At 35.2% G+C, this 18,655-nt stretch overlaps 1 protein-coding gene and 1 long non-coding RNA gene across 10 annotated transcripts; one reads left to right on the top strand and one right to left on the bottom strand.

The window, feature by feature from the left end:
• The first annotated feature begins 5,381 nt into the window (after positions 1 to 5,381).
• Positions 5,382 to 9,352, top strand: LOC110785624 (protein NRT1/ PTR FAMILY 1.2). Its single transcript, XM_021990116.2, has 3 exons — positions 5,382 to 5,722; positions 5,841 to 6,058; positions 7,803 to 9,352. Exons 1-3 carry the CDS (start codon positions 5,620 to 5,622, stop codon positions 9,147 to 9,149), a joined length of 1,668 nt encoding a protein of 555 aa, XP_021845808.1. The 5' UTR covers positions 5,382 to 5,619; the 3' UTR covers positions 9,150 to 9,352.
• LOC110785634 (uncharacterized) lies at positions 7,532 to 17,711 on the bottom strand. 9 transcript variants are annotated; one of them, XR_008928456.1, is made up of 7 exons: positions 17,371 to 17,708; positions 17,202 to 17,270; positions 12,136 to 12,320; positions 11,868 to 12,059; positions 11,454 to 11,510; positions 10,255 to 10,353; positions 7,532 to 9,757 (listed from the first exon to the last, which is right to left on the bottom strand). It is a non-coding gene; the product is annotated as an uncharacterized lncRNA (long non-coding RNA). The 9 variants fall into 9 exon arrangements; XR_008928458.1 differs by having other exon boundaries at positions 17,419 to 17,708; XR_008928455.1 differs by having other exon boundaries at positions 11,454 to 11,515; positions 17,202 to 17,709.
• Between the last annotated feature and the right edge of the window lie 944 nt (positions 17,712 to 18,655).

The raw sequence follows: 18,655 nt of genomic DNA, 5'->3' as shown, positions 1-18,655 counted from the left end.
CGTATCGGAAATAGATTCCGGAAATGGAATTTTAATCGGAAGCGTATCGTACGAATTAGCATCGGACGAGGCCTGCCGGACGAAGGCCCAGCACGAAGCCAGGCCATCGCCCAGCAAGCACGCACGCCACAGCCCAGCGCGCACAAGGCCACGCATGCGTGGGCCGCGCTGCGTGGGCTGCTGCTCGCATGCGTGGGCAGCCCTTGTGGCTGCCGTGTGTGTGTGAGTTTGAGCTCATGCGAGATTCCTGAATCTGCAAGAGTCAGTGTATGATTAAATGTCTATTCCTATTGGATAAATTGATTAAGTAGAATTCATGTAGAATTCTAATTCCAATTAATTCGCATCCTACTAGGATTACGATTCCTTTTCCATAACTCTATAAATAAAGGCCTAGGGGTCATAATTTATACACAAGTTTCAAAGTATTCAAAAGTGAGTTTTTTTTGAGAGAAAATTCAAACACCCATCTTGCCCCAAAAGTGCCGAATTTTCTGAGTACCTTAAGGGCGATTCTAGTTGGTCAATCTTAAGGCGGATCCGGACGTGCTGTGGACTTTCTACGGAGGGACGACACTTGGAGTCCTAAAAGACTTGTTCTTGTTCGGTTCGGGCGCAGCTAGGGAAGGCACGCAACAAAGAGTATGCATCTAAACTATGCTAAATGATTATGTGTAAATAATATGTTTCCTGGGTTAATGGTTGTTTCCGCATGATCTATGTAATGTCATATGTATCATAACCTAACACAAACCACGATTTTTCTTTAAGTTATAAGCTGCAAATCTAAGGGGAAAAAATTGTCAATAATTTTTTTGTTAAATTCAAAATAAACATTTAAACACTTTTTCAAAATCAACAATTAAAAGTTTACCTTACGAATTATACATCTACGAACTTTGCATCATAATCTCCCCTCCAACTATAATTTGCATATCCTTGAAAGAAATTTCAATAAAGAAAAAATTATTAAACTCATATAAAATTTTCTAAACATAAATAATTAACAATAAAAAGAGTAGAATAAAAATCAAAATACAATGACATATTATGTTCTTTATACATTATAGTATGTTATTTTATTTTTCCAAAAAAAAAAAAAATGCTACGTAGGAGTTGCAGTAGATTAGATAACTCCACTACATTATACATTTATACTTATACAAAGCAATATAGTGTATGGAACTTTAGAGATAATCACACAAAAGGATAAAATTTATCTTTTGTACGTGATAAATCTCCTCCTCAAAAATTGAATTTTAATCCTTTTTCAATTTTAGTGTAATTTTTTTTATCTACTTTTTTAATAAATCTGATATTAGTTAATTATAATTGATGACATGGAAGTCTTACGTGGCGCTCCAAAATCTCTTAAAAAAACTCCCCTTTATATATATATATATTAGATTATATATGTCATTAGTGAATAAAAATTGGTTACCGTACCATTATTTTCATAAATTAATCATATATTTTTGAAGTTTAAGTGTGATATAATTTTGTTAGGGAGTTTCAAGTTAATCAAATATTTGTCATAAATTGTTTATCAAATAGTATAAATTTGGACTTAAGGTTTTGTCATAATTTTTTTTTGTTATTGCTTTAAAGTTTATAAGTTGTTTAATATTTTTTTGGTATTAGTAAGTTGTTTAATTGGAGTAATGGTTAAACTTTACACTAATGAATGTGATGTCAAGGGTTTAAGCATTGATAATAACAGTTTCTTGTGGCGAGGAACCAATATTTTCTCATGTGTGTGCATGTCATGGTATGACACATGTCACTTGTCAAGTAATGACGATACATGAAAAGATGACGTGGATTGCCTTAGAGTTTTGATAATATATAGATTTTGTATTGTATGAAAAGTACCTAAACGTTTTTGTTGAGCTAATTAATATGGTTTTGATGATGACAAACAAGCATGGTTCTCAAGTTGTATGAGTGCAAGGATCTTTAGTAAAATGTTGTGCTTACTGGATGTTGATGATTTTTAGATGCTTATCTATTCTATTACATTACATTATACTAAAATAGACATCAAGAATGACACATGTCACTTCCTAATGCAAAATTATGCTTTAAATTTTTTTCATGTCCTTTTTTATTTACCGTTATGTTAAAAAGAAATATTTCTTTATAGATTATTCGAAATAATATATGCCACATAATAATAATTTCCTAAAATGATTTTTGGTAATATTTTAGTCAAATCGTTATATTAATAATGGAATTAAAATATATTTAATCAATATTTTGGTCAAATCAACATATTAATATATCGAATATTTTGGTCAAATTAACATATCAAGCATGTAAAATATGTAAAAAGTAGTAGGACGGAAATCTCATACTTTATATTAGATGATTAAATGGGTATGTTCTAGATTTGTTAGTTCTGTAGTAACTTTAGAGTCAGAAATATTCAAGTCAAATAATGTTAGAATAATCGTGCATTCACGGTACCTAATCTAGTAGCAAATAAGCATAAGTTATGGAACTAGAAAGTTCCTAAGGAGGAACTCCAGACAAGCCGAAAACTACAAAGTTCCCGAGGAGGAACTGGAATTCTGGAAGAGAAAGAGCAGACCCCGAAGGGGTACTCGAAGAGAAGAAGTCGTATCATATAAGTTTACTTTCTAGGCTTAAATGTAAGAAAACATGAACTAAGATTTGATAGGAACTAAGTGTCGTGAAACTCGTGTCAGTGGAATTTAGTATATGAACTTGATTTGCATCCTAAATCTGAGAGTCAAAACGTCAGCAATCATTCATCTAGATGTCAGATAGTTTAGAATATAAACGTGCATTTAGGTTAGTTTATTCAATGGTTTTGATTTAATACGAAAAGTCTTATTAGAGTCCATAATAAATAAGTAATCGAGTTAGTCTAGGATTCTTAGTAGGATAAATCAGATTTATATTATGGAATAAATTAATTAGTTAATCAAAGTCCTATTAATTTGGAAATCGTATGTGGTCAAGGCTTATTATATATAACTAAGTAAATTAATTAGTTGATTTTAGGAACATGAAGCCCATGCCTAAAATCTCGGATGTGTTACATATAGCGGGTAAGTTCATGAAGTAGCGACCAATGCACTTAGATAGACTATAAATTAAAAGTATAGAGTTTCATTCTTTTAAAGTGTCTGACACCGTGGAAAAAAATTACGTAAGCTAAATATTTTAGGGTTTTTCTCATTGGTAGCCATCAAGTTTTGCAAATTCTCAATGGTAACAAAATATTTGCCAAGTTCTCTCAAATAACATTACTTTTCAAAATTTTCTCTATTATAGCAATCTTATTATAATTAGCAGCTAATTAACCTAACTTAAAAATAATTAACCTAATTATAAAAATAAAAAAGGGAATTCATTAACTCCTTCACTCTTAAACTTCATTCGTCTTCTTCCTATTCTTATTGTAAACCATGGCTTTATTTCTTTAAACCTTCCTCATTCACAAACCTCCGAGGACGCTGTATATGATCGTGTGGTCATACTAATAGCCCCAAGACTCCTTCATAACCCTCAAGGACTTACTCCACTTCAGAGGATCGGAGTTGGCCTAGTGTTCTCAATCATCTCCATGATATCTGCAGCTCTTGTTGAAGTCAAACGTTTGAATACTGCCCAAAATGCAGGCTTAATTGGTAAACAAGCCTTACGAGGTTGTTCCATTAAGCGTATTTTGGCTTATACCATAGTTTTTCTTCGTGGGAGCCGGTGAAGCTTTCACTTATATTGGGAAACTGGACTTTTTCTTAAGGGAATGCCCTAAAGGAATGAACACAATGAGTACATGGCTATTTTTGACAACACTATCACTAGGGTTTTTTGTAAGTTCGACCCTAGTTACGGTGGTGCACAACATGATTAACTAGTAACAAACACCCGTGGATAGCTGATAATTTGAACCAAGGAAGGCTCCGACTGTTTCTACCGGTTGCTAGTCGTGTTAATTTTTTTTAATTAAGTGTTAATTACAAGAACAATGCTATCATAGAGAAACTTTTAAAAATGAATGCTATTTGAGAGAACTTGGAAAATATTTTGTTACCGTTGAGAAGTTACAAAACTTAATGGCTACCAAAGAGAAAAACCCAATATTTTATCTTCTATATTATAGAGTTAGTTCCACATACTTGTTCCTTTATATTTTCAAGTTCTGTTTCTTAGAGTTTATATTTAAAGCGTCTGTTTATTTTGAGAAAGAGAGGGACACTTTGAGTGAAGTCTTGTCTTGAGTAAGGGTTTGAGTGAACTCTTATTGTATACGCTTTTAGTTAAGCCTGAGTGCAGAGAGAGAGAGAGAAAACTTCAAAGTAGAAGCAGTAAGCGTAGTTGTTTAAGGGAACAACTATTGAGAACTTGAGTTCGTAGAAGAACTCAAGTAACGTCCGAGTTTTGTAGGTTTATAACTGAGTTGTTATTGCCCTATTATAGTGAAGAGGTGTAGAACAAATCCCGAGTGAGTAGAACTTTTCTTCCTAGTTGGGCCCTGAAGAGTTTCCTCGTGAAAATCTCTCTTGTGCATTGATTTCCTATAATTTTTGTTTATAAATTCCGCAAAGATTTTGGCTATAAGTTCCTAGGACAATTTACCCCCCTCTTATAGTGTTACTCCAAATAACAATTTTGTTTAAGAAAAATACCCAAGACCATTTTAAAATGTATCCCACAGTGCAAGATTTTCCCAACGATGGTAGTTTTGATGAAGGAATACTTCTTTTTGATTCAATTTGTTTTGTATTTGTTAAATTCGATTTCTGTTGTAGATATCGTATGATTTTTTATTAATGAATTGATTTTACATTTAAAAAAAAAAGTATGACACATAAATACATTTGTCAAAGAATAAAAAGATAAGAAAAAGAAAATACGGCCTAAGTGTCAAAATCAACTCTTGTTTTAAGAAGAACTAGCTTTTGAGCCCGTTCATAGAACGAACGGTTGTATAGTGATTGTTTTGATGTCTTTTGAAGTTTTAATTAGTGAGTACTTCTGATTTTTTGTAATATATGAATTAAATAGAGGTATAATTTGAAGGTTGGAAAAATATAAAAATTATATGTTGAATAAATATTGGATGTTAAAGGAGTGGAGTGGAAGAGACTAATGATTATATTAGATTATTAATAACTTGATGTTGAATAAGGAAAATGGAGTGGAAGAGGCATTAGAAGTTGTAAATCATAGAAACAATAAAGAAAAATTAAAAAAACAAAAAACAAAATGATGGATGAAAGGAGAGATGCCACATGACTTCTAATAATGAGATGTGACATGGCTTTTAATAATATATGGTGTTCCTTTTTAAATACTAGGTATAGATATTGTAAAGATATTTTTTTCTTTATTTTGTATGAATGACCGGGCAAGAAAGCCAATAATGCAAGATAGCTTAGATAGAAAAGAAAAGAAAAGAAAAGAATAGGGAACGTGAGGCAATTTCTAATTATTAATTTTTTTTTTGAAAGGAATATTAATCCTCGAATATGATTTCATTATAAATAAATTGTTCAAATCTATATCCAAAATGGAGTGTGCTCAATAGGGAAGGCAGCTCCACCTATCCTTACAATATCTACCACTACTTGATAAATCTTGTTGAAAATGGAGGAGTGTCTCGAGGAAAGGCTAATAGACGACCATAATCGGTCGCCTTCGAAGACGAAGACGAAGAAGGGCAGTTTTATTACTTTGCCGTTCATCATAGGTAAAAAATTATTAATTTTTCTTTGGGTATTATTATTATTATTATTATTATTATTATTATTGTTAATTACATAGTAGTTTATGTTAATTTGTTTGGAATTAAATAAATTTATTGGCAGCAAATGAATCATTTGAGAAAGTAGCAAGTTATGGGTTGACGACAAACATGATACTCTATTTGATGAATGATTACAAGATGAGTTTAGCAAAAGGCCAGAATTTGCTCTACTTGTGGACTGCTGCTATCAATTTCTTACCTATTATTGGTGCTTTTCTGGCTGATTCTTTTCTGGGTCGTTTCCTCACTATTGGTCTTGGTTCCATCTTCAGCCTCTTGGTAAATTCACCACCTCTCTTCATCTCTTTACTCTTTACTTTTTAATCCAAATCAAATCGAATTATTCATTACTTTTTTTTTTTTTTTATACTCATCACTTGTTTTGGCTTTACATCATTACATGACTTTTTCTAATTAAGGGATGAATATTTGCATAGTTGGGTACTTAGAAATTTAGATGTTGTCAAACTACATGATTGGCTTTTGCTTCTTCCGAGCTATTTTTTTTTTCTTCTTGAGGCGAAAATCGGGCGGGGAGATTTTTTTAACTTTTTTTTTTTTTTGGGAGAAACTAGACGTTTATATTATGAAAATCACAAAAAGTAATTTGCGTTTTTTGTTGTTGATTTTTAAAGTTAACATGGCTATCATAAGTGTGATTGATAAAACCAACAAAATTAAAACTTAGAAACTGAAACTCTGAGAGAGATAACGAACGAGCATTTAATTGTGATTTTATTTATTAAAATATATTTTCATCCAATTGAAAATAAAAATTCGGAATAATTCATCCTCAGTCCGAAAATTGAATTTTTTTTTATCATAGCCCGAAATTTATTTTTGTTTTTTATTTTTTTTATAACATAAGATTAATCGGCCCAAAAGATTTTAGAGAGCGGAGATGATTAGGGGCCCAATAGACTTTAGAGAGCAGAGATGAGCAGAGATGATTAGTCACAAACTCCAACAACGACGGTACTAATAAGAATGTTTTTGAGTTGACATCCCTATCCTTTTTTTCATAGATTTTTGTTGTAGATATTTTAGCAACACGGTAATGGTGGAGGAACCACCACACAAATTTGAGATGCTCTTTGTCAACAATTAGCTTAATGGTTCGCTTGGTAGGCATTAATAAGTAGGGACGCCAATATGCACTCGTAAAAATTAACAAAAATGTCAACATACAACAACAATGTCAATATCAATTGCCTGTTGGTTCATTGATGATTGAGGCTGAATTTGTAAGGGAGAACTCGTGTCCGATCCCCTGAGACAACAATTGGGAGGGGACTGGAACATATCCACCCAGAACTCGTCCCGAATCCGGATTAACCCTAAGGGTAAACCGGGTGCTAACACCATAAAATAAAATAACGATGTCAATAGTTAGGTATACTCTCCATTTAGTAATCAGAAAATCAAGCCAATTAATAACCAGCAAACATGTTTAGGGAAAAAAGAAACTCATCAAACATGTCAAAGGTGTAGCGTGTCTACTCTGTCTAGTATTTGAGTGAAATTCAAGCTAGGATAGATTCCAGAATAATTCAAAAAATTAAAGTCAAAAGGCATTAAATTTATACAATTGGTTGCTTTTAGGCTAAAGATACCGAATTTCAAACGGTAAATTACAAAGATACTCCGAATAATTCCCTTTGCTCAAGTGTAGCCTACACCGATTGATCTGTGATAGGTGATGATTTAGTCAATCATTTTTTTAGAAATAATTTTGTTAAAAAAACAAAATCATTACATAAGATCAGATTAGGTGATACATATCAAATCCAAATAATGGAACTACAGTACATACATAATGAACATGTGATCAAAAGGCAAGGCCTACCTCACATGGTGATACAGAAGGTTTATTAAATGGACAAAATTACACACAACTGACTGTACCATTTCATATCGACTTTTGGGTTTTTTTTTACATGGATAAAAAATACTTTAGTAAAAAGTCAAATGAGTCAATCTTTCAGGGACGGGGGAGTAATAGTATAAAATTTTGTTACCACAGGGGATGCTTATGCTTTGGATGACAACAATAATCCGGGAAGCGAAAACTACAAACGGAATGTACGCCCTCCTAGTGTTCGCCTTTGTTTTCATAGCGATCGGTGCCGGTGGTGTTAGGCCTTGCTCTCTGGCATTTGGAGCTGATCAAGTGGACAAAAGAGATAATAACAAAAACAAGACAATTCTGGAAACATTCTTCAACTGGTACTATGCTTGTGGTTGCTTCTCTGTTGTGCTTGCAATGACACTGATTGTGTACATCCAAGAACAATGGGGTTGGGCAGTTGGTTTTGGAATCCCAGTAATACTCATGTTCTTATCAACCCTCTTCCTCTTCCTTGCTCTTCCTTATTACGTCATGAATCCGGTTAAAAAGAGTCTCTTCAACAGCCTTGTACGAGTTGCTGTCGCAGCTTTCAGAAACAGAAAAATAACAACTCCATCAGAATCAAGTGTTGTTCAATACCATTATTTGGAGAAAGATTCAACAATAACAATTCCTAGTGACAGATTAAAATTCTTGAATAAGGCTTGTACCATTCAAGACCTTGATCAAGATATCGGTCCTGATGGCTCGGCCACAAATCCATGGACACTATGCACAGTGGAGGAAGTTGAAGAACTAAAGTCTCTGATTAGAGTCCTCCCAATTTGGTCCACAGGAGTCATAATGTCCATACATGCTAGCCAGAGTTCATTCGGTTTGCTCCAAGCGGAATCCATGGACAGGCATCTAGGGTCAAACTTTGAAGTTCCAGCAGCTTCGTTTATTACCTTCTCAACCATCGTCATAGTAGTCTGGATTCCTATCTATGACCGCGTACTTCTTCCCCTAGCATCAAGAGCCTATGGGAAGCCTGTTGTCCTTGATGTGAAGTTGAGGATGGGGATAGGACTATTCTGTGCATTCATGTCCATGTTGGTTGCTGGAATTGTTGAATACATACGAAGGGAACGAGCAGTAGTTACTACAAACGGACAATCAGCAGTTCTCATGTCTGCGTTTTGGCTAGTACCCCAATACATCTTCAGCGGCCTTGCTGAATCATTCAATGCTATCGGACAGAACGAGTTCTTCTACACTGAAATGCCCAAGAGTATGTCAAGTATAGCAACTTGTCTCTTCGGGGTAGGAATGGCTATAGCCAACTTGTTGGCAAGTTTAATATTTAACTTGTTGAATGATATTACTAAGGGAGGAGGACAGGAAAGCTGGGTTTCAGGCGACATTAACAGGGGTCACTATGACTATTATTATTGGCTTCTAGCTACATTATGCTCCTTCAATATGTTGTATTACATGTTCTGTAGTTGGTCTTATGGACCTGTTGTTTCAAGATCTTCATAGAACTATATATCAGTATATATACCAATCAAAATATCGCGAGTTGGTATATAATAATACTGATTGGTACATGTATATAATCAATCAGTGTATTAGTGTATGTGTATATCATTTTTTTTCTTTCCTGAAGGTAAGAAAAATAAACTTAGGAGACAGTGTATGTGTATTATAATTAATGGTGGATGGTTGTAGTCTTTTACTATGTATATGAATGTTTCTTCATATAATCTTGTTTGAAAAGAGAGGAATCAAGAAAGGGAAATTAAGAGAGAGTAAGCCAGGAATGGAAATTCTAAGCTTTTTGTTTGGTTCAACTAGGAAACGGAAACAAATTCCAACAAAAATACATCGGAAGTTCAAAGTCTGCCATCTTCAACCTCACACCACCATTTGTTACCTCTCCCAACCCTATGGTAACAATTCTATTTGCTACAAGTGATTCCTTTCCCAAGGTATATCAAACAACTTATAATAGTACGGAGTAATAGTTAACATTACCCCTTTCCCCCTACTTCTTTCCTAAATTTTTACCAAACATGCTCCAAGTGGCCAAGTGTATAACATAGGAGTACATGTTTGTCTTGTTTAAATTTCAGCAAGAGGTAGAATTCCTGCAAATATGTGTTTACTTTCATCATCATCATCATCATTTAGTAGGCAGTATATAGTTTAGGCAAGCTTTTAATATGCTTTGACAAATCGACAATAGACAAGCTCTGTCAAAATCTAGAAATAGTGGAGCTGGTTGTAACCTGATACTGTGCTTGGAAACAACTCTACCACATCAGTCAATAACAAAGAATTCAAACACTTGCTGAAATTTACAGAACACAAACATGTAGATCATAAATGGCTAAGAGCTATATAATGCACTCATTTTGGTTCTCCAATGTTGTACGTGTTCATATCCATTTTAAGAGTTGTGCAGTTCGAAAGACAAAAGGTGATATGAGACTCTCAACAAGTCAACACGCTGGTGAACACTCCCCATCGGCCCATCAGAACAGATATATTCGGCAGGTTCCAGATATTCCAATGATCAACATTTAAAACTTGAAGGGACAACATCAAAAAGACCAAACACGCACAAAGATAAAAACCAACTTACAGCATTTCCTGCAGTTGCTGGCGATATACTGGATTTAGTAGCATCCCTGCCATGAAGTAAAGTAAATTTAGCATCTTCAGTAACATATTTGCATAACACCTGAAAAGGAGAGTAAATAGGAGAAGATTATTAATTACATACTCCGAAATAAGAATGAAGTTATGAACTACAGTAATACAACACAAATACATAATCAACTCTGACAATGAAAAATTAGTTTCAGGTCCTACTTCATATTAGACTAATAAGAGAACTGTATCCAATGACATACTCCGTATGTTAAACAGAGTTAAAGCATACAAAGAGGTGAATCAGTGGCCTTACACTTAGAGGTAGCCTGCTATAGTTTCCAAGCTAATTAGTTGTATATAAAGCTAATTTTCCAAACAAAGCTAATTTAGAAAATGTACAACAATGGTAAATCTCCTAGCTTACTATTTTTAATATTGTAAGCAACTCTCTTCCCCCAATTAACCATTGTAGTAGCTCTTAGGCCTAGAGGAAGACTTAAGCTCCTCTAGTATCTCCTAATATTTACTCCATAATATACCTGTCTCCCGGTTAAGACCATCTTTCAGGTGGGTGCGTGGGTGGGTGCATGCGATAGAGAGGGAGAGGGAGGGAGAGAGTGAGAGAAAGAGTCTAACTGAAGTTCAAGATAGAGGTAGTGGAGCATGTTAAAATAACATTATAAGATCAAAATGGATAGATAATATTACGGAAAAACCATATGCTTCACAGTTGGATCTTCCATCAATTTCTCCAAAGTGTCCACAGATAGCAAATACCGTTTTTTCCTTGGAGGGGATAAAAAAACTGACACCATTCCATGATATTAAGGCAAGGGAACAAAAACCATAAGAAAGCAGGTTGAGTAGCAAGTACAAAAGAAGTAACCTTATTAAGTACGTTGATCATTCATCAAACTAGTACAAAGTCACACACTTACATCATGCAAAAGTATAACAAACACACAGGATAGAAACAAATCTCCAGAGTCATTTTCCATTTTTCCTCGTTTATTTTTCACAAAAAGAGCATGCAGCCACATTATTTACAGCAACCTTTTCTTATTACATTTTTCTCTAATGGTCAATTAACTTGGGTATGAATAAAAAAAAGGCATACATGTTAACAATAACTTACGTGCAGATTAACATAAACATAAATATAAGCATTAACATTTAACATTAACTTACGTGCAGATTGAGCTTGCTCTGAAGTACTTTCTTTGAAGTAGCTCAATTTTGTACTACCTGCACTTAATGTAGTTAGACACACCAAAATCAGATTCTAATCATTTTGTTGAACTTATTGCTTATCTACACTAGTATACTCCGTCAGGAAATTTTGCATTCTCGCCTTCTCGGATTATGTTACCAAAGAGGAGTCGTTATGCAAAAAGATTTCCTCCCAATGAAAAATGAAATAATTGTCATTGTTTGGCATAAGAAACGAGTCATGTGCACCGAAAATGCACATTTAAGAATGATAAAGATGTTGTTAGAACACAATATTAGCACTCAAACAAACACAAATTTATCAGCAGAAAAAAATTACAAATGTTTAGGAAAAAATATTTCCACCCAGAAATTGCGATGATGCGCACATACCATTTTTCTCACCATGCCTAGAAAGAAAAAGACTCAGCAGCTCGGAGTAGGGGGTTTTAATGGAGGCTCATCTCCTCAACCTCCTGCCCAACCAACTCGAGCGCGAATCAACACCAGGAGAGAAACCAGAAACCCAGCTTCACCTCCAACCAAACAGTACCTTTGGGAACAACGACTGCTGCTCCTCCCCACCTGAGTGCAGGGCCACCGTGACCAGAGTTACATGAGGTTATTAATGAATATCACAATGCTATTATACAACCCAAACCTGTTGATAACAATCACATGGTTCCGCAAACTCCTTCAATGGTGAGTTTTCTGACTGATGCGATTGAGTCTAGAAAATCTGGGGTAATACGAAGGATAGGGTTCAATCGGTTATGAAAGGGATCAATGAGATTCTGCTTGCAATGCCGGAGGTTTCCTCAACCATACCAACACCTATTCCCATACCTGTTCCAGAAACAGAGCATCCAATTACAAATGGTGGGGAAAGATTGAGGCAAATGTTGCTAACCAGTTGAATATGGACAGCATTGGGGGGTACTCATGGGCTAATGTGGTTAAGGGGAACCAACTTACAGCTAAAGTTAACCCTCTCACTTTCGCTCCTACTGTTACTAATGGCAAGAATGTAGCTCATCTTGATAAACTAGAAGTTGATAAATTATCTGCAATTTGGGCTAATTCCATTGTTATATATGTTGGAGAAATGTCATCCATTGGCCTGTGCTGTACTGAGGTTTGTCATTAAGGATTGAAGCAGATGGGTAAACCTCAAATATACCAAGGGCTCTTTTAATGGCAGACCCATGATTGTCAAACCATGGGCTCCTGACTTTAATTTCCATGAGGAAATCCTAAGGGTGGTGCCCCTATGGATTAAGCTCCCTAACCTTCCCCTGGTGAATTCACCTCTAAGCAATTAAGGGTGTCTTAAGCTAGGACCCTTGTAATTAGGGGTGATATTGAAACTAGTGAGGTGGGAGACCATTCAAATTCTTCAACTATATGGTTGATCACGAGTTTGATCAAGTAGTCACAGAGGGCTAGAACACTGTAGTGCAAGGAACATGCATGTTCCAGGTTAGAAGCTCAAACGTGTTAAAACTGGCTTGAAAAAGCTGCATAGTAGAGACTCTGCTAGAGTAGAGGTACTAGAGGAGAACTGATAACACCAGGAATGAGCTAGAGGATATCCAGGAACAACTTGCCATCAGGCCAACTGATCTAAGTCTGCCAAACAAGGAAAAGGATTCTATTAGCTTTCTCATACATTTCCTAGCTATTCAGGAAAGTGTCTAAGCTAGGATTCAATGGTTACAATTAGGACATTCAAACACATTTTTTTTTCTTTACTGCTATGAAGGACAGGTACTCCTGAAACAATATTGACATTTTGTTGACACAAATGCCCAAGTTGACTTCTGCTGCTGAGATTAAAGAGGAGGTTGGTAAGTTTTACAGAGGTCTAATGGGTACAGCTAATGGGTACAGCTAATGGGTACAGCTAATGGGTACAGCTGGAGACACCTTACACCTTACACCTTATAGGGGGGTGATATCACCATGGTGAGAAGGGGTTCTCATTTGTCTCCTCAAGCTGCACGGAACTTGGCAAGACCAGTTTCCATACAGAAAATTGATGATGCTCTTAAAGGAATCGATGTCAACAAAGCACCTGGTTTAAATGGTCTCAATAGCTTCTTCTTTCAGAAAGCATGGCAGATCATCAAAACTCATGACTACAGGGGAGTAATGGAATTTTTTGACTCTAGAAAGCTACTCAAGCAGGTGAACAATACAATGGTTATACTGATTCCTAAAATTAAGAATGCCTCACATATCAAGGATTTAAGACCCAAAGCTTGTTGTTCTGTCATTACAAACTGATTTCCAAAGTCGTAACTACTAGGATGCAATAAGTAGTGGGAACTGTAGTCAATGAATCACAGGCTGGCTTCATTCCTGGAAGATCAATTCCTGACAATATCCTTTTGGCCTCTGAGTTGATTAAAGGGTACTCCAGGAAACACATCTCACCTAGGTGTACGATTAAGATTGATTTAAGGAAGGCGTATGATTCTTTACAATGGTCTTTCCTTAAAACAATGCTTCATGAGTTGGTTTCCCTGATAGATTTGTTGGGTGGATTATGGAATGCCTCTCCACAGTTTCATATTCCATTCTGATTAATGGTTATCCCACCACTCCTATACAGGAAAAAAAGGGGCTCGGACAAGGTGGTCCAATGTCACCCTTCCTGTTTGCTCTGGGAATGGAATACCTTTTAGGATGTTTACAAGTTGAGACTGCAGCTCCTGAGTTTAATTTCCATCCCAGATTTAAGAAATTGGGAATCACCCACATGATGTTTGTTGATGATTTGTTGAGGATAAGGGCAGATAATAATTAAGTTCAAAGTATCTTTGATGCCTTTTCCAAGTTTTCTTAAGCCTCTGGGTGAAATGCTAATCTTGATAAGAGTAATATTTATATGGCTGGAGTTTCTGATACCGAGGAGCAGCATATCAGATAAGGTTTTGGTATGATTACGGATTCTTTTCCTTTTAAATACCTAGGTGTTCATCTCACCACTAGGAAGCTGAGATATACAAATTGTATACCTCTCATAGACAAGACTGTTGCAAGAGTGAGAACCTGGTCTGCCAAGCTTCTGTCCTATGCAGGTAGATTACAACTTGTCAAATCTGTTCTTTTTGGTAAGCAGTAACATTGGTGTCATGCCAAAGAAAATGATGAAAGGGATTCGTAGTATCTGTAGGACCTTTTCTGGACTGATGACGATGTTGGTTCAAAGAAAGCACCAGTTTCTTGGGAGCAAATATGCCCCTCTAAGAGTAGTGGTGGTTGGCATTTGAAGATTTGACTGTATGGAACAAAGCTGCAGTGTTGAAACACTGTTGGGTACTGTCTATGAAACAAGACAAGTTGTGGGTGAAATGGATTCACATGTACTATGTGAAACAGAAGGATTTTGATCCATGGATGTACTAAATGGTTTGACCTGGTGACTTAGGAAGATTTGGAGTGGTAGAGATGTATTTCAAAGTGTTGGGGGCACAAACCAATTTGTGTTTAATGGTAAGTTTAGCATCAGGAGGAGCATGTATAAAAATCTGAGAGGTGATTCACATAATGTAGATTAGAAGAGTGAATCTGCAACAATAAGGCTAGCCCTAAAAGCATCTTCATTTTGTGGTTAGCTATACAAAACAGACTGGCTACAAAGGAGAGACTGCAGTGTTGGAATATCAATGTTGATGGCAGTATGGCACCCACAACCTGTGTCCAAAGGAGCTAGAAACTCTACACCACTTATTTTTCAGGCGTCAATAGATATGGGGAGCTGTGTTGGTGAATACTGCCAGTCCTAGGCCTGTGAGGAACTTCACTGTGGAGATCAACTTGGCTGCTAAATAAGGTTATCAGCGTGGCCTTTGCTGAAATAGTCTACAACATTTGGCTCCAAAGGAACTTGAAGATTTTTAGCAATAAGCTTGATAATCGTATTGTAGCGCTTAGTAAAATTATGTTTAATATTGCTTGTAGACGTGATGATGAGATGAGAGTTGTTCTCATTTATTAGTTGGGGCTTGTGGGGCTTCTTCAACCCTTCCTAGAAGGTGGGGGGAAGTCGTTACCACTTTTAGCCTTGGTGTTTTTACTACTTTTGGTAATAAAAAATTTATTTGCCAAAAAAATTAAAAAATTTATTTTCAAAATAACACAAAGACAAATTTTCAAATTTGTTAAAACCCATCAAACGAGATAGGAAAATATTGTCAAATTTTGTTTTGGCAACTTTTATCTAAGTTCTTGTATTGAAATTCATGAGAATGGTTTAATCAAGTGCCGAATTTTGAAACAACGGGAAGTGAGGAACCACTAATTGGGATAAGTAACAATACCAGAATTTTCCAAGACTCCCAAGAGTGAGTGTTATATGAAGTAAGTACCTAGGATTGGTTTTACATTTTTACAAAGAAATGATATTGGCAAAGGTGGAGGAAGTCATTTCGGCATGCTGGGATGTGTTTCAAAACACATCACAGGGGTATTTCTGTAAATAAATTGAATTTCAAAGGTACATGTTTTAATCGTAATGGTACATGTTTTTATCGTAATGGTACATGTTTTTATCGTAATGGTATTCCGTTTAACGAAATGGTACTTCCTTTTTAATGAATGGTACACAAAATGCCCTGTGATATACATCACAGCATGCCGAAATTCCGCTCCCGGCAAAGGTGAGATACAGAGAACCAATTATGTTGGTTTGGGCATGTGAGACATTCACATGGAGATGCTAAGATACAAGGGAGGACAAAGATGACTTGGATTGAAGGGTTTAGAATGATTAATGGATATGAAGGAATTGGGAATAAGGCTATAACGTTGTTATAGTTGTTATTGTCGTTGTAGCCAATTAGTTCTAATTCTAAATGCTGACTACACTTCCATAGCCATTGGAAAGTACCTCCACACATCCAACTTCCACAAATATTCCAGGGAGTTCCAAATAGTGTACCATTGTCTCATGCATTCCCATGTCCAACATATCTTAATATGTGCTTCTTCAAGACGTACATCATATGCACTAATCCTAATTACAAACTTTATTCCCTCTCCACAAACTCTTATCTACTCTTTCCTATAATCCTAATATCTTTCATATAATCCTAATGTCGTACTCGTATATGCCTTATAGCATTGGATGTCTTCTACTTCCTTCGTTCCTATATTTGCAACAATATGAATTTTACACTATTCATACATTAACTTTGACCATATTTTCTTACTAATAATATAAAAAATCAAAGTTATCTTGTAATATGTTGTTGGATTAACTTAATGTATATTTTTCAAATATCAACTTTTAATAGCTTTTAATAATATGTAATTGCATATAACTACGGTCAAACTAGTGTATTGGAAAGTGTGTCAATCAAACTATTGCAAGTATTCAAAACGGAGGGAGTATACATGTCCTAGGCTCTTAAAATCTAAACCAATTAGTACCACCTCAAAGATAATTACTGATAATAGATGCTACAAAATTCTTCACAAAGAAATATGTATTGTTAGTAGTGACATACACATCAAAAAGCAGCACAGAACTTGAATCAAATCAATCAAATGGCGGTGGTATACAGTGCGGCTTCGAGACCTCAAGTAAGATTCATAATTATAAACTTAATTATTTCCTTTTCAATAGTTCAATTGATGCAACCAGTTGACAGGCTTGACACATATACACATCAAAGACTAATGTTTATGCCAAAATAAAGCACCAAAATCAACAAAACATACCTGCATCCATGAAGAAACAAAGGAGAAACGTGCAGAACCATCAACCCCAATCCAACCAAAGGCGACCCACTACAAGCACAAATCAACACAAGTCAGAAATAAACAAACTTTCACCAAAATCCAACTCCAAAAAATAAACAAAAAATGGAATTAAATAGAAATCAGAGACATTAAAACTGGGAAGAAGGAGATGGAGTATAAGGTTATGGATTGACACCCATAGAAGTAATTGTCTATCGAGAAATTGCAGAAGTGCTCGCAAATAACTCAACCCCATTATCTTTCTTATTCTATAATTACTATTGTTGGAACCATGATTAACAAAATACCAACTTATATAATCTTGAGGAGTAACTATTACTAATTGGTTTGACTATGGAAGGACCGAAGTCTCCGCTATTGTTTGGTAGAAAGGTTTTTGTAATTTGGGAATTCCATCGTTTTGCCTGCTCGACATAATTGTGGAGTTCATGAAAATATGGCCAATATTGTGTTCGATGGCATATGTGGGAACCTCCATTCTCCCTCCCCTTTTCATTAATGGCAATTTAGTCATTTTATGTCCATCTCAATTCCCATCGTATAATACCTGCCCTACTTTAATCTTAACTAGCTCTTGAACCCGTTTAAAGAACGAGCAGTTATAAACTTATACATTGATTTTTTTTATTTTAGATGGAATATATAATTTAAACAGAGTGAAATTTGAAGGTAGAAAGAATGGTGAATAAATATTGAACGTTGAAAAGGGAGATGGAGTGTATGAGGTTGAATGATATATGAATTAAATGGTGAATTTATGTTAAATAGGGGAGATGAAGTGCATTGGAGATGTAAAATCTAGCAAACAAAAGAAAAAATAAAATAACAAATTGATGGATGAAAGAAAGAGATGACATGTGTCATCTATTTATCTATGATTTCGCTAGTTATAGGCTAGGTATATATCCCCTCCCCTTATAATACCAATCCCACATAACAAACATGGGTGTATGATGCAAATGAGATTAAAACCCACATTCCCATCGAGTTGTGAGTTTGTGACAGACAAATAGCCGCTATAGATGGTGAAATCAATAGCGGGAGTGTAATTGTCATTTCGCGTGCAATGAGTAAGTTTAATTCGGTAATTTTGTGTGGATTTCTCTGAATAAGAAAAAGGTGAAAACAGGGTTGGCTTATTAATTCATTGACTCCATTACCGTTTTACATTTGAATATTTAAATGTGGAAATTAGTTTACTTATTTAGTTTCTTTTCTCTCCTATTTAATTTATTTTGCACATCTACTTCTCTCTCCTTTGTGTCGTTCCTTCTCATCTTTCTCTCTCATCGACCTACATTTATTATCCGACAATTCATCAAAAAGGAACGTATTTAATTAATTATGTTTATGTTTATGTTGATTTTGGTATAATGGTGCTCTAAAAATTTATTAAGTTTAAGTTAGCTAGA

The sequence above is a fragment of the Spinacia oleracea genome, chromosome 2 (genome assembly GCF_020520425.1).
Source record: "Spinacia oleracea cultivar Varoflay chromosome 2, BTI_SOV_V1, whole genome shotgun sequence".
In the NCBI taxonomy this organism is placed as follows: Eukaryota; Viridiplantae; Streptophyta; class Magnoliopsida; order Caryophyllales; family Amaranthaceae; genus Spinacia; species Spinacia oleracea.
The sequence above is the reverse complement of the archived record's forward strand: the minus strand, read 5'-3'. Positions and strand labels throughout refer to the sequence as shown.